Raw genomic sequence first — 17,287 nt, 5'->3', positions numbered from 1 at the left:
GGCATGGTGGTAGGCGCCTGTAATCCCAGCTACTCGGGAGGCTGAGGTAGGAGAATTGCTTGAACCCGGGAGGTAGAGATTGTGGTAAGCTGGGATCATGCCACTGCACTCCAGCCTGGGCGACAGAGTGAGACTTCATCTGGAAAAACAACAACAAAAAAATTTAAGACTAGTCAAGTGCAGTAGTGAGAAGTGGGGACAGAGTAGAAAAGGAGTTCCATCTGCAACTGTCTGTGATGAATGGAAATAGCTCACGACCATCGGACCAGCCAAAGCAAGACTGTTGACTACTATTTTAAGCACAGCACAGCATTACTGATTATCATTAGGAGAACTAAAGAATTCCTACTCAGTAGGAAGTACTATGCTAGGATATACCAAATATTACTTAGTACACCCAAGTATTCCACACATCCTTCTTCATTTCCCAGCTTCCTCTGCAGTGAGGTTGGGCCCACATGACTAGTCTTGGCCACTAAGTGTGAGTGGAACGGAAGGCGGAGTGTGCCACTTCTGGGCCAAGGAAGTTAAACACAGATGTGCTCCACCCTCGCACTCTTCCCTTGTATGCTGACCTTGGAGGCCTTGTGTTCCAGAGTGTCACTACACATGGAGGAGGCCACATAATCCCAACATGACTCTACCCGAGTGAGAAAGAAACTTTCGTTGTGTTAAGCCACTGAGCCTCTGGGTTCATGTGTTGAAATGGCTAAGGTTAATCACCCTAAAATACCAGTGATTGCATTCAGCAAGTACACACTCCTTTCCTTCTGATAAAAAGTTGTTAACCCTAATGTTTCTTTTAAAACTTGCGTATTTCAGGATGCATTTGCTTACCACAGGCGATGGTCCAGTAGACCAGGGAGTCTGGAGTCTGGTACAAGATTCGGTAAGGAGCGACCCGGGCACTGGAGTCCAACACAACATCAAGGGTACCCACCAGCAGGCCTGAGGGTGGAACATGGGGAGAAACAGGTAAGAATTGCCTTAGTACTTTCCCAAATTCCCAGGGGCAGCGTGAACATGCCCTTTCATGAGCTCTCCCAACAACCCCATCTCCCATTGCACCACGCCTTGGAAAATTTCATTTAAGATGATGCTGGCTCTGCACAAGCTGCACAACTTGACAAGGTCACGAGAACCAGTCGTGCTTATCCGATTCAGTCTGCCAGGCTGCCCCACATGTTATTTTCATCTGTTCCACTTTCCATTTATGTTTAAAAAATTAGTACAATTCAGCTCAGCAAACACTAATTAAATTCCTACTATGTGCAAGACAAACCCTGTGGGCACAAAACTGAATAAGACAGCATCCCCAGGGCATTTATCATCGAGCGGAGGAGAAGGTCAGGCAGTGCTTTGGCACCATGTTTAGGATGAGCCAGGGCCGGGAAACAGAGGGATCTTCGCATTTCAACAGCAGAGTCCTCTGCCATTTGTGACATCAGTCATGATAACCAGGGCTAACCAGAGTTGGTCTATGCTATGAAATGATGCAGGAATAAGGTTGAGGATCAGGGTCTGCATTTTTAGCACAAAGTTTAGTTCTTTGAGTCAAGAACCCCAGTGATCCGCTTATCCAGGGTTTACCAGGCCCATGTGAAAACTTGTTCACATCGTCAAGTCCAGACAAGCCTGAATGTTCAGCAAATGAATTTAGCGATTTATTTGGAAGGAATACAAATGCCCAGTATACCAATGCTCACTTAAGAACAGGCTGTACCTTCTCTTTCTAGGAGGAAAACTGACAAGGAAAAGGAAATTAAGAGCAGAAAGCAGCTTAGTGAGCAAAGGTGGAAGGTGCCTGGAAGGCGAAGTCTGCCCAGATGACCCGGCTGAGGCTCTCCAGCCATGCGGAGAATGCACAACCCTGTTTCTCACTCAGCAATCCTTTTCCAGTGTTCCCAGACAACTTGTCAGGTGTGGTGGTGGCAGTACAAGGATTCTGACAGCTTCAAACTGGGAGCCTGTCATCAGTGCAAATTTCTCTTTTAACCACCTTTGAACCACACTTAAGCGGGATTAGACACCAAACATTTTCTACAGCATTTTAAAATAACACGGATTACACACACATATTCTCCAAGGTATAATAAACTAGATCCCTTAATTGGAAAGATGAATCCAAAAGATTCCCATAATGTAAATGCCCATAGTTAATCTAAAGCTACATGGAACCCAGTATATAGCAGGGCTTGGACTCAGAAGGACCAATTAGGAACCCAGAACAGTTGACAATATTAGCCCAAGACATTTTATTTCCAAAATCTCGCTTTTCTCAATTGCCAGATGGAGACACCATTACTACCCCAGGATTGTTTTTGAAGACTGAAGGTAATAAGACTTAGGGGTAATAGGCTGTTTGGAATGAGGGGTTAAGCCACCTGAAAAAAACCTGCTAAGATACTTTTATCTAAGTTTACCTCTATTTAGATTGCATGTTTATAGAGGATGACTTTGGGATGGAACTAATGGTATTTGAAGCTGGGAGATGGAGGCTGAAGGCCCCCAGCCTCCCTTGCTTTGCAACTGTTGATACTGAAAGCAGCAAAGCTCAGTGCCAGATTGCAGGCTTTTCCTGAAGTTTCCCTGAATCTGAGGCACAAATTCTGAAAATGTTGCCACCGGTACCTCTTGTTGTGTTATTTTGTAATAATGTCTTGAGGTTTGGTTCTGGCCATACCAAATAAAAAAACCCTGATATGCACAATGTCATTGAAATTCACTTCCCTCTGCTCTGGCATCCTGGTGTCATGGAAGGAGCTATGATCTAGTCAACTCATGTTCGGAAGAGCTCAATTCTGTCTCTGACTCTGTTATAACCAGTTCTGTGGAGTGGGACGGGACATTTAACTTCTCGTTGCTTTGATTTCCTCAGCTGTAAAGTAGTCATAATCGCCCTTGCCTTCCTGAACTAGGGTTATTAATCAAGAAGCCTAAGTGAAGTAGAACATGCAGAAGTCCTACAGTTGTCCTTGGTCTTTGTCCAACGGCAAAAAATCCATTTAGATTCACTCCAAACCACAGTGACCATTAGCTGACCTCAACATACCAGGACAAAAACAAACAAAAAAACTTTTGCTCAGTAGAAATTACCTTGTTAGCTCTGGCCTGTATGAAATACATTAAAAATGAAATTTTTGGCCGGGCGCGGTGGCTCAAGCCTGTAATCCCAGCACTTTGGGAGGCCGAGACGGGCGGATCACGAGGTCAGGAGATCGAGACCATCCTGGCTAACACGGTGAAACCCCGTCTCTACTAAAAATACAAAAAACTAGCCGGGCGAGGTGGCGGGCGCCTGTAGTCCCAGCTACACGGGAGGCTGAGGCAGGAGAATGGCGTGAACCCGGGAGGCGGAGCTTGCAGTGAGCTGAGATCCGGCCACTGCACTCCAGCCCGGGCTACAGAGCAAGACTCCGTCTCAAAAAAAAAAAAAAAAAATGAAATTTTTACAGCCTGCAAAATCTTCCAAGGGGGTAGATTTCCACATTATATCACACACATATGCATTTTTGTTTGCTTTACTGTGACTTGGATTTGCTACAGAGACCTCTAATTTCTTAAATGACTTTTAAGTTATCTACAGATGGAAGAATATAATAGGAAAAGCAGAAAATAGTGAAATAGTGCTAGCCGAGAACACTAAATTTCCTTCTCTGTTAACTAGACACACAAATGCATCACCCATAATTGAGTGTTTGTAATACCTCTCACATCTTGAATCAAAATAAGAAATAAAATGCTGAAACTACTACAGGTGTCATATATGTTGGTTCTAAGGCATACAAACTTTAGTCTGGGTTTAGAGGGTTGCAATCAAGAATCAGCTTGTGGGCTGGGCGCGGTGGCTCACACCTGTAATCTCAGCACTTCAGGAGGCTGGGGCAGGTGGATCACTTGAGGCCAGAAGTTCAAGAAGAGCCTGGCCAACATGGTGAAAACCCTTCTCTATTAAAAATCCAAAAAAAATTAGCCAGGCACAATGGTGTGCACCTGTAATCCCAGCTTCTAGGGAGGCTGAGGCAGGAGAATTGCTTGAACCTGGGAGGCGGAGGTTGCAGTAAGCCGAGATCATGCCCCTACACTCCAGCCTGGGCAACAGAGCAAGACTCTGTCTCAAACAAACAAACAAACAAACAAAAGAATCAGCCTGTGTGGTTTAATAAGCCTCTGAGTGTCATCATAGACCAAGACTCTTTCAAGGGCAAGCATAATTGACTAGGCAAGGCAGAGCAGCGGACAGGGGCAGTCCTGGTTCTGGAATGCTTCAATCCTGGCTCTGCCACTTCCTCCTGGAGCCTCAGTTTTATCATCCTTTATGGCTCACTGAACTTTTGTCCTCTGTAACACAAAAGAAGGAAGACCTCTGAAAAGGTCCAACCCAATCCACATATCTTCATCACCACAATGTTCCCAATTAAAATCCAACCTCAACATAAACCATTCTAATTAACAAAGCCTCTGGTGTCAATTAGAGATAAAGAAGACCGAGTTGCTTAAAGCAAGGCCCCCTGGAGTGAGGGTTTCTCATTAGATGCAAGTTCACCAACCCTACCTCTGCATTCACGACTGGCGCCACCAACTTCCACTAAGACTTGGATGAAAACTAACAGATATACATGTACGTAGCACAGGTACATGCTGAAATATTTTCAAGTAAATTACAGAAAGTGTATCAGGATATTCACATTAGGTACATTTAAATGAGAAAATTTCTGTGAAAATTCCCTGAACATTTAAGGCACTGGATATCCAAACAGAAAGTAATACTGTGAACTGAGGTACGCAGTTGGCCAGTCAAATCAAGAAATAGATTCTTTCCATATTAACCCAGAAGTGTTGAGTCCTTTCACGCCTGGATAACACTGATCACTCGAAATGTTGTACTTGTCTGTCTGCTCTTGTCCCCCCGACCTCAAACAGCAAACTCCTAATCTTTGAATGCCACCTTTTTCCTACTGTACTCTTCCTCCCAGTTCTGCCTCTATAATGCCTATTACATTTGTTTAAGATTACTTGCATATTTTGCCTTGTCCCATTTTTTCCTCTTCTCTCCAGACTGAGAGTTCCTTGAGGGCAGGGTCTAATTGATTATTTTGGATCCATAGGCCCTGCACTTTGGAGCCCAGTAAGCACTAAACACATGTTTGATGATAAATGGACAAGTTAGGTGTGTGTGTGTGTTTAAAAAAAAAAAAAATCCAAATAATAAATTATCACCATGCTATCTAAACTCTATTGGTGCATGAAGTCAAGACCCTGGGAAAAAGGAAATACTGCTCCTTTGTCCTCTATCGATGTAGAATACTAGGAGATGGGAAATCTGGTCTAGAGAATCCCCTTGCCCCGCCCCCCCACAAAAGGAGCAACAATTAGGATTTTCTTAAAAGTCTTATTACTCATACCTTTGAAATGGCTGTCAAAATACTGAACCTTTTCTTCATTTCCCACACAAAGCGCTGTTTTAGCAGCTGTTCTAGTCAGCTATTCCTGGTGTTAAACAATCTTGATTGCCTAAGATAACGAAATCAAATTACAGCCCTCAAAATAACTCTTATCTGCATCTACCTATTACATTAGTACAGTGGCATCTTATAATGTAAAAGTGCTGTTTTCAAGGAGATTCAGAAAACACTTGGCAAAATTGTTCCATATTCGCTTCCCATTTGGTTGTGGGCACTGGAAGATGTGTGATGCACAGTCACCACTGCACAGCTGCAGCCCGGCTGGGAGCTGGTACAGGTGGCAGGTCCACAGTGCTGCAGAGAAACCCCTGTCAGCCTTCTGCAGGCAGGGCTGTGTCAGGAGAGTGTTGCCATGCAGAAATGTGCTCATGGAAATGATCGATCCATCTACTGGTGATCAGGGCTAAGTAAACTGGACAGGATCCTAAAGATTACTTGGCTTCCCCTATTCCATTAGTCCTGAAGCTGGTCTGAAATGAAGCAGAAATCCAGGAAGTACATGGTAGAGTGGTCAGGGGAGCGGGCTCAGCCTCAGCTCACATACCAGTCAGTCCCTTAATCTCTCTGTGCCCCTGCTTCCTGATAAAGAAATAATAGTACCTACCCTAGAAAGTGCCTAGTATGCACTAAGCACTATTGTGTGATGAATTATTCAAAACAATAGAAAAGTATAGGAAATTACAAAATACATGTACCACTACTCTGTTTTGTTTGTTTGTTTGTTTTTAACATTTTGCCTTACCTGCTTCAGGTCTACTTTTTTTTTTTTTAACAGAAAGAAAAGGTAACAGACACAGTGATGTTCCCTTTGCACTCCCTTAATCCCATTTCCCTCTCTCCATTAACCATTCTTAAATTGTTTTGTATTCTTCCTATCCAGGTCCTTATACTTTTACTGACCCATATGTTTTTCATATAAAACATTTAAAACTGATGAGTATTTTACAAATTTGCTGTAAGTTACACTGCAGCTTATTTTTTTCAATCAATATGTTTGTAAAATTTATCCAGAATATACTTGTAAATCTGATGCATTCAGTTAAAAATATTGTGCAATATTCCACTATGTAAGTATATTACAACTTATCTGTTTTCCTAGTAAAGGACATTGGATTTATCCACAGTTTTTGCTCTATTATGCAACTGTAATCATATTCTGTTTGCATAAATCCTTAAGCACCTGAGCATATTTCTTTAGAATGGAATTGTCAGGTCCCAGGGTAAGTGCATTTCTAAACCTCATTAGATATTACAAAATTGCTCTCTAAAGTGCTCAAGAAAGTGTGGGAATACCTGTTTCTCCATAATATCTCCAACACTTAGCATTACCAGGTTTTTTTATTTTATTTTCACCAATTTCTAGAGTGAGAAATGGCACCTACTTGTGATTTAAATTTGCATTCCTCTGATTATTAATTGATTTTCCTGTTTGTTGGCCATTCCAATTTCCTTTTCTGTGAGTTATTTGCCTTTCCCATTGTGGTGACATTTGCTAAGAGGTACAGTTAGACAGAATTCACCATCTAGAAGCTTCCATTTACATACATACTGGATTTCCATTCATTTCAGCAAATATTCACCGATCTCCCCAAAGCCAGAGATGCAGTATCCTTGGATTTACTTCTTTATATATCTTCTATACACATGCAAGACTTTTGGCTCAGTACTTGCTCTCCCGCCCATCACTTCCATGCCTGGCTTACTATCTGGGAAGATGGTAGGTTTCTGTAGGCCACCTGCTGCCACCTGTTCTTCTGGCTGCTGCTCCTTAGATGTAAGTGATACATTCTCTAGAAGTCTTAACACTTACACGATACTGGGCAGAAAGTAATTAAATGGAAACATTCAGAAGCAGCTGCTGACATACCTATAAACTCTCTAGCCATACCATAACTTTTACACTTCTTTAATGAGCCTTGTTTGTTTGCTTGTTACTTTTTAAAGCCTCCAAGGTTTTGCACAAGTGTTTCTCATTCTGGCAAACTGCTCTTTCCCTCAATATCCAAGTCAAGGTCACCTAATGCATGTGTCCCTGTTTTCTCCGGCATGCTCCCAACCAACGCTCTCAACACTCAAGCCCCCAAATCTCCTGGCAATTAACTTCGCTTTTTTGGGTTTTGCCAACCATCTTGACTTATATTACACTAAGATAATTACTACATTGTTTCCTACTTCAAAAATTAAAAAGTACGGTTTCTTCCCACCAGACCCTGGGCAATTTGAAGACAAGCACTGCCATATTTATCTTGGGAGTCTCAAAGCCTACAATAATGTTCAGCACATTATGCTGAATATTTACAATGTGGACCACAAAATTCTCAATTTGATGAACATTGGGAGAAACCAAGAATTATTTTAAGAACTAATTCATCTTTGTACCACAGTTTCCAATATTACAAGTTCTAGCAAATCTGCCTTAAATAATTAAAATTGTCTATGAATCTTACAAAGGAGACCAAGACTTGAGAAGGCGGCTAAAAATTCCATTTCAAAGACTGTGAGGTAATAATGCAAACCAAACTCATATCTGGAACTGCTTACCTTGGGAAATCAATTTCTCCAGTTTCAGAAGTAATTTGTCACTTTTTAATCAGTATTGAAATTTATCTGAAATTAAGTTAGATCAAAAGCAGAGATATTCAGGGAAAAGACAAGCCTCTCTTCCACTTTTGGAAAGGAGCTCAGAGATTGGCAGTTGTCAAAAAACAAAACAAAACAAAACAAAAAAAAAACAAAGATAATTCAAAGGTTTAATTAACCAATTGAAACCCTTGTGCCCAACACACAGATTGGTAAATACGGTTTGCATACCATACTGTCCAGGGGACCAAGAGAGGGATTAGGAAAATGGCTCTGTGTGCAAGTGTGAAGAATGCTGAAATGGCCAGGTGAGGGTCATCTCCATAAGTATAAATGCGCCAGAGTTCCTAGAGGCACCATAACCAATGTGAAGGTACACGCGGGCTAATGTTGGCCAGTCACATTATGTATGAAAGGGGAATACAGGCGGAGGCTGTTCTCTGGGTAAGGAGGTGGAGGATGTGGGAGGTTTGTCAAGGAAGGTGGCTGGGACAGGAAATAGGTACAACGCATTGTTCTCTGTTCCATAACCTCAAAGAGTATTATAGTTATTCTCAGGCACAGGTATTATTGGCAATAGGGGAAAAAGATTAGAAGGGCATGGATAGACATGTAACCAATCCCAATACTTGGATGCTACCTTCAGTGTCGAATGGTGGGAGCAATTTTATTTTCATAAGTACCATACATTCTTCCACTCTTTAGCATCTCTAGATAAAAATGGTTCTCAACAAGCCTACTATGGAATGTTGTTGTTTTAAACAGGCCATCCACAACTCTTTCCTCTCAATTTCAATAGCTGCTTCTCATAACCCCATTCTAGCTGCCCCTGTATCATGCTGCCTTCAAAGATGACACCGTTACCTGGGGGGAAGGAACCAGTCTTATCTCTCTCTCTCTCTCTCTCTCTCTCTCTCTCTCTCTCTCTCACACACACACACACACACACACACACGCACACACACACCCCAACTCATCACTGTTCGTTGAAAGATGAATTAAGAAGTCTAAGAAATATATTGTTGACTCTTAATGAGGACAGTGCTTCTCAAACATTTGTGGTTAAGAATCAGTTTTGCCAACTTGGGGACAGGGCTGAAAAAAATCAGTTTTTCTTTGTTTTTTAGTTTTCAGTCTGTTACAGATTGACACTTCTGTAAAAATATGATGCATATGGAATACTAAAAAAAAAAGAAATGACATAAAAAATACAAGCTTCCAATTTTTTGATTAAAATTAACAGACAATTGTTCTAGGTTCCTAAATGCTTAATCTCAATATCTGTTCTTAGCTGGAGGCAGACTGGTAACAGTTTAAAATTTGGTACTTTAAGTCAGCAGTCTCCAACCTTTTGGCACCAGGGACTGGTTTTATAGAAGATAATTTTTCCATGGACCAGAGGTGGGGGGTGGGGTGGTCGGGGGATGGTTTGAGGATGAAACTGTTCCACCTCAGATCATCAGGCATTAGATTGTCTTAAGGAGCATGCAACCTAGATCCCTTGCATGTGCGGTTCGCAATAGGGTTCTTGTGCCCGTGAGAACCTAATGCTGCAGCTGACCTGAAAGGAGGTGGAGCTCAAATGCTCCCTCACCTGCCACTCACCCCCTGCTGTGCAGCCAGTTCCTAAAAGGCCACAGACTGACAGGTACTTGTCTGCAGGCTGACAGTTAGGAACCCCTGCTTTAAACAGTATTAAATTAGGGGAGGGGAGGCTCTAGGGCAGTCATGTTGTTAAGACTGTGTTTCTTAGAATCATTTATATAGCTTTACAGAGCACATGCAATTCTGTAACTTTCATTTGGGAAAAAATGACTGTTTTCACAATGCAAACTAACATAAAACTCAACAAACTAAGATACAACTCAACATACGTGAATGAAGGAGGCGTGAGGGTTTTGTTGTATGTCTATCCCAAGGGGCACTGGTTAAAAAGTGCTGGGAATATAAACTAGTGTATTAGGTGATCCCCGAGAGACCCCTGCCTCATTTCTTACCAAGAGGGGAGTGAGCTACAGGGGAAAGAATGACAAAGCTAAGAGAGGTAGAGCACCCACTCTGTAGAATGTCAAACAGTAATTCTGGATCACAGGGTCTTTGACATACATGCTTATATAAGTACTCACAAAATAAATAAATGCTCAACAAGAGGGAGAAAGAAGCTGTGACTTTCATATTTTCCACCTCAAAAGATAAAACACAGGCTGGGTTATAACTAAGCAAACAGAGCAGAAAACTGAAATCTGAAGAGCATTTTATCTGTATCCAATTAGTATGTGCTGCTCAAATCTCCCAAGCACCCTCAAAAGGCCATGTCTTCCAGGAGCTGTTCCATTTCCCCTGCAGGCCCATCTCTTAAAGTCACAAGCACCTGCTCCTGCATAAAGTCAGAAAAGCTGGAATGGATTTTTCCATCCCCTTGGGGCAGGGGTCTGAGGAAGGAACGATTCAAATACTTTATTAATGCAATACCTTACTCTACACCCTAATCAGGATCAGCTACATAATCTGTGGGGCCCAGTGCAAAAAGAATATTCAGGTCCTCTTGTTAAAAACTTCTTCAGAATTTCAAGGCAGCAGCAGCAGAATATTAAGCCAAGCCCAGCGCTTTTCTAAGTGTAGGTTCCTGTGTACAAGCATACCTAGGAAGCTGGCCTTCACCCTAGCAGTGTGTTGGCTCGTTCTCTCCCCACAAACAAGCTTGCTGCTTTCAGACTTCTGTGCAGGACTCAACTCTGCTCTGATACAGACCAATGAGGACAATGGGACTGAACTTATTAAAAAATCACCTCAAGCCTTGTGTGATCTAATTCCTCAAAGAAGCCCCTCAACAGGTGGGGGCTTAATTTAATTTCCCCTCATGCCCTGTAATAGGAAAGTGGATGCTATTTTCTTAGATTTACAGCTGCTTCCGTGTGCAACAGAAAGTTATACTGATTCTAATCTTGGCTGTAGAGGCAGGTTTGAAAAACCTAAAACTCAAAGGTCAAGGCTGATCAAGGTCAACCTTGAGAGGTAGGAAGGAGGGGCCTTTTTGGTGCTAGTAGGAAGAATGCATTGCTATGAAGCCCACCTCTGTTTCTAAGAGATTAGCTGTATCAATCCCCTCCTGGATACTTGGGGGCAATGGCCCTCAGATCCTTCTCTCAGGAAGGCCACATTTGCAGATGTCATTCACTGTCCTGAGTTGTCAACCCTTCTTCTAATTCATGTATCCTCTTACATAGTACATCTGCAAATAACTGAGAGCATCTATAAGCTAAAGAACAACTTGACAATGAAATAATATGAAATAGAAATAATTTCAAATTAAAAATTACATTTAGGTAATGACCTAGAATGTCTAAATAAATTATAGTACATTGATATAATATTTAGACATTTAAAATCATATCTTCAAATAATTATTTAATGACATGGTGAAATGCACCTAGTATATGAAAAATAGCACAAAACTAATTACTGTTCTGTATGATCCCAATTTGTCCAAAAAAGTATAATATAACCTATATTACAAATTATAATACATGTATGAATTTTAAAGAATACAAAACTAACTACAAATATTAACATTAGTAGGTGAGATGACAATTCTGCTATTTTATGGTCTTCTGTGTTTTCAAAAATTTCTCAAATGTGCATTCAATACATTTATGATGAGAAAACAAAAAATATATAATTACCTCCAACCTTTTATTGTGGGCATTTTTTACTCAAAGAGAGCTCATGCCATCATGTAAACAGACAGTTACCATGGTTATACTAAAGCTGCTACTTCACAACAGATAACTACAGGTTAGAAATCTTGTTGCTAGGTTGCAACATGCTAGTTAAGAGTCAATATGTAAATGAGAAGGTCCCTCAAAAACACACTTCCTTGGAGAGGGACCTGATTTTTACATTTTAGAAATTTTTTTTGAAGTTCATTTTTTCCCTCTGGTATACAGAGTTCATCAATGCTACAAATTGGTACATATTCATACACACTGAACCACATTCCTTACTCCAGTTGCAGGCACTTGATGTTTAATAACTAGTTTATCTCAAGTCAGGAAGTTTACAGTGCAAAAATGAATCCAATTGATTTCATCATTTTTATCACCAAGTATTCTCTGAGTATGCTCTTTAAAATATATATATACACACACATGCTGTGTGCGGTGGCTCACGCCTGTAATCTCAGCACTTTGGGAGGCTGAGGCAGGTGAATCACAAGGTCAGGAGTTTGAGACCAGCCTAGCCAACATGGTGAAACCCCATCTCTACTAAAAATACAAAAAATTAGCTGGTCGTAGTGGTGGGCACCTGTTGTCCCAGCTGTCAGGAGGCTAAGCCAGGAGAATCACTTGAACCCGGGAGGTGGAGGTTGCAGTGAGCCGAGATTGCGCCATTACACTCCAGCCTGGGCAACAAGAGTGAGACTCCGTCTCAAAAAAATATATATATATACACACACACACACACACACACACATAGATAGATAGATAGATAGATAGATAGATAGATAGATAGATAGATAGATAGATAGATAGACAGACAGACAGACACATGGGGTCTTGCTCTGTTGCCCATGCTGGAAGGCAGTGGTATGATGGTTTCCGGACCAAACTGAGGGTCGGGCTGCTATTTCTCATGCCCTAATAACAAGATGCAGATGAACTGGGGAGGAAGAGAGTTTTTATTTCTGCAACCGGTTACAGGGAGAAGGCCTGGAAATTATCACCAGGCCAACTCAAAATTACAAAGTTTTCCAGAGCTTATATACCTTCTCAATTATATGATTACATGTAAGTGTGCATTCATCTAAAGACATAGTGATTAACTTCTTTTAATCTATAACTAAGGTCTGAGTCTTGAGGTTAAGTTTTAAGCTTTTTTTATAGAAATGGGGGTCCTGTTATGTTGCCCAGGCTGGTCTACAACTCCTGGGTTCAAGGGATCCTCCCACTTTGGCCTCCCAAAGCACTGGGATTACAGGTGTGAGTCGCCTCATGGGCCTTCCACTGAGTATTCATTAAATCTGTAAGTACCCATGGCGCTGCCTTCAGCTATATATAAGCAAGACAAAGAAAAATGCTATCTGTGCTTATATTAACAAAGGAAATGCCAGGAAAGATGCATATTAAATTTAATAATGGTTACCTCTTGGGAATGAGAATGATATGGCAGAAATCAGAAATCTTTTTTTATTATTTGAACTATATTTTTAGGCCAGGAACAGTGGACTGTAATCCCAGCACTTTGGGAGGCCAAGGTGGGAAGACCGCTTGAGCCCAGGATTCTGAGACAGCCTGGGCAATAATTAAGACCTTATCTCTACAAAAAAAATATTAAAAATTAAGCAAGGTATAGTGGTGCATGCCTGTAGTTCCAGCTACTTGGGAGACTGAGGCAGGAGGATCACTTGAGCCCAGAAGGTAGAGACTGCAGTGAGTTAAGACCACACCCTGCACTTCAGCCTAGGAGACCCAGTGAGACCCTGTCTCTGAAAAAGAATTATTTTTTTTAAAAAAGAACTATATTTTTTGAAGTAATTTTTATACTATTAGAACTATACACGATAAAACATTGTACTTTATAATTTTTACAATGCATATGTATTATAATCAAATAGTGAACCACTAGGTTGGTATAAAAGTAATTGCAGCCGGGCGCGGTGGCTCACGCCTGTAATCCCAGCATTTTGGGAGGCCGAGGCGGGCGGATCACGAGGTCAGGAGATCGAGACCATCCTGGCTAACACGGTGAAACCCCGTCTCTACTAAAAAATACAGAAAAACTAGCCGGGCGAGGTGGCGGGTGTCTGTAGTCCCAGCTACTCGGGAGGCTGAGGCAGGAGAATGGCGTAAACCCGGGAGGCGGAGCTTGCAGTGAGCCGAGATTTGCGCCACTGCAATGCGGCCTGGGCGACAGAACAAGACTCCGTTTTAAAAAAAAAAAGTAATTGCAGTTTTTAATACTATAAGAACAATGAAACATTAAAGATCCTACTCTAATAGTTTATAAATGATGAAGTGACATAACCAATCAGCTCCTACTGCTTTCTGTAAAGGTCACTGGCAAAAATCAGAATTGGTAACCCTTGGCATAATGCCTGGGGGGCTGAAGAGGCGAATGCAACATGATGCAGAATAAAGCTGCCTTGTGCAGCCTTTCACCTGGGACTTTGATTAGTGCAAACACACAAGGCTAAAACGTGGCCTAGGATGAAAAGATGAGCCACTTCCCTTGTTGGCAAAAAAGAGTCAAGCTCTGTAAAACATTTAAAGAGGTTTATTCTGAGCCAAATATGAGTGTTCAAGGCCTGAGGCAATCTCAAGAGGTCCTGAGGACATACGCCCATGGTGGCTGGGTTACAGCTTGGTTTTATATGTTTTACGGGTACATAAGACATCAATCAACACACGTAAAGTGTATATCAATTTGGTCTGGACAGGAGGAACCACTCAAAGTGGGGACTTCTGGGTCCTGGGTGGATTCAAGGATTTTCTTAATGGCAACTGATTGAAAGTTATGATCTAAAGACTTTTAATCATTAGAAAGAAGTGGTTGGGTTAAGATAAGGGGTTATGGAGACCAAAATTATTATTATTTAGATGATGTCTCATAGGTGGCCACTCTGAGAGGCAACAGATGGCAAATGTTTTCTCTTCCGACCTTCACAAGGTGCTAGGCTCTCAGCTAATCTCTTCAGGATCAGAGAAAGACCTGGAAAGGGGAAACTTTCTACAAAATATACATTTCCCCCATAAGAGATAGCTTTCCAGGACCATTTTAAAACATGCTAAAGAAATAAATTTTGGGGTAAAATAATTTTTTCAGAGTCTGCTGTCTGTCATGTGATGCTATACTAGAGTCAAGTTGGAATTTGGCATCTTACTGCTAAAAAGAGTCTGTTTTGGAGCAGGCATAGTGGCTCATGCCTGTAATCCCAGCATTTTGGGAGGCTGAAGCAGGAAGATCGTTTGAGCCCAGGAGACCAGCTCGGGCAACATAGTGAGATCCTGTCTCTTCAAAAAAATTTAAAAATTAGCCGGGTGTGGCGTTGTGCACCTACAGCCCTAGCTACTAGGGAGGCTAAGGTGGGAGGATTTTTTGAGCCCAGGAGAGATCAAGGCTGCAGTCAACAGTAGCCCCACCACTGCACTCCAACCTGGGTGACAGAATGAGACCCTGTCTCAAAACAAACAAACAAACAAACAAACAAACAAACAAAAACTCTGTTTTGTCAGTCTTAAGATCTCTGTTTTAATATTAATAGTGGTCAGTTGTGCCTGAATTCCAAAGGAAGGAGAGTATATTGAGGCATGTCCAACCCCACTTTCTCATCATGGCCTTAACCAGTTTTTCAGGTTTACTTTGGAATCCCCTTGGCTGGCAGGAGGGGTCCAATCAGTCAGATGGGGGGCTTAGAATTCTCAGTTTATACCCTCCAGTTATCTTGCTTCTGGTCTTTCAGACTGGCTGCAGTTTGCATGCAATCTGGTTACAAAGCCCAGCAAGTTGAATTCACAGTACCTTGAATGAGTCCTGTTCCCTATAACCCAAAGTGCCCAACTAAAACCCTAACTAACTCCTTTGGCTCCATCTGGATAGATTCTCTGAGTAAATGTTCCCTTCTACACTATAGCAAGTTATATAAGAAGGTGCACAGGCATTAATAGCAATAATGTTTTCCAGTCTTGCATCCAAATATTCTAACACAGATAAAAATAGTGGCTACAGACTGTAATTAAAACAATCACGGTATTTGCAAGGGAGAGATACAGTAGCAGCCTGGCTTGATTCCTGGGAGTTTCGTGGAACCTCATCACTTTGAGGGCACGCAACTCCACCTGCATTCCACTTCTGTCTTAGCCTTCATTCACCTGGGTAAGACTGAGGGACTTCACAGAGAAATTTCATTTTGTGATGGATAATGTGACAGTAATCTTCAGCTAAAGTCTAGATAAAGCCTTAAAGAGAAAATTGAGCTTGGAGGACCTGAAAATAAAGAAAACACTGTGGCACCAACAAGGGAGAGAAACAAAACGAAGACGCTCACCACAGATGATTTGACTGTGAAAACCATAGGTACGGTAACCAGTAACACCCCTATTTTATCAAGATGTCTATTGTAACACGATGTGTTTTCAATAAATGTAAATAACCTGTAAATGTAGATAAGTCCCTTACAGAATACATTAGGCCCAACTGAAATTTCCTAAGAATTAGTTTAGTCATGGCCCGAAGATAGCCTTGCAACCTGTTTTGAAAAACATTGATTAACAGGTTGGACACAGTGGGTCATGCCCATAATCCCAACACTTAGGGAAGCTAAGGAAGGAGGATTGCTTCAGCCCAGGAGTTGGAGAACAGCAAGGGCAACACAGTGAGACTCCCGTGTCTACAAAAGTTTTTTAAAAATCAGCTGGGTGTAGTGGAGCTTGCCTATAGTCCCAGCTACTTGGGAGGCTGAGGTGAGAGAATCCCTCGAACCTGGAGATGGAAGTTGCAGAGAGCCATGATCGTGTCCCTGTACTCCAGCCTGGGTGACAAAGCAAGACTCTGTCTCAAGAAAGAAAAAAAAATATATCAATAATGAATGAGAAGAAATCATCACTGGCACTCAAAAAAAAAAAAAAAATGTAGTGTACTAGAGTAGGGGGTGCCCTTCTTTGCAAAGCAATTACAAAGTCATTTCCAGGAAACCATTCACTTTTCATGCTATAAACTTGTCACAACAGAGGGGTACGATACTAACGATATCACTCACTCCTTACATCCTCAGTTAGAAACTGATGAGCAAAAACACAAGGTGGGAGAAATTATTTTATATTATTGATTAATGGGGAAATTTAAAGTAATGAAGAACTTACATTTCTTTCACCCTTAATTATATTGTCTACATCTAGTTCCTTAAAGCAAAAATCACACACACACCCACACCCTCTACAATCCACTATGCTGATTTAAAACATGCTTATTTAAACTGAGTTTAGAGTAATGGGGGTTCTAAAAATAAAAACCAAACAACACCACCACCAAAAAAAAAAAAAAAACACCTCCAGGTTTGGTCTCAATCTATCTTTGCATTTAATAAAACAATAATGCAATGAAAGACTTGGGTTATATCAAAATAAATATTTTTAAACTTTTTAAAAAGACAGTCACCTGCAAGAATTTATTTTATGCCAGTGTTTCTCAAAGAATATCCTCTTTGAATAAACAAAGGTTTCCCTTTCTTTCTCACATTCTGTTAC

At 41.3% G+C, this 17,287-nt stretch overlaps 1 protein-coding gene across 1 annotated transcript in view; it reads right to left on the bottom strand.

Moving 5' to 3' along the window:
- The window catches only part of TBC1D9 (TBC1 domain family member 9), a 138,858-nt gene that overhangs the window by 81,890 nt on the left and 39,681 nt on the right, over positions 1-17,287 (bottom strand). The window contains exon 2 of the mRNA XM_003899213.5: positions 838-948. Within this exon, the coding sequence (XP_003899262.2) occupies positions 838-948 (111 nt within the window). The remainder of the gene's footprint in view (positions 1-837; positions 949-17,287) is intronic.

This window comes from Papio anubis, chromosome 3 (assembly GCF_008728515.1).
Source record: "Papio anubis isolate 15944 chromosome 3, Panubis1.0, whole genome shotgun sequence".
NCBI classification, from domain to species: Eukaryota; Metazoa; Chordata; class Mammalia; order Primates; family Cercopithecidae; genus Papio; species Papio anubis.
The sequence above is the reverse complement of the archived record's forward strand: the minus strand, read 5'-3'. Positions and strand labels throughout refer to the sequence as shown.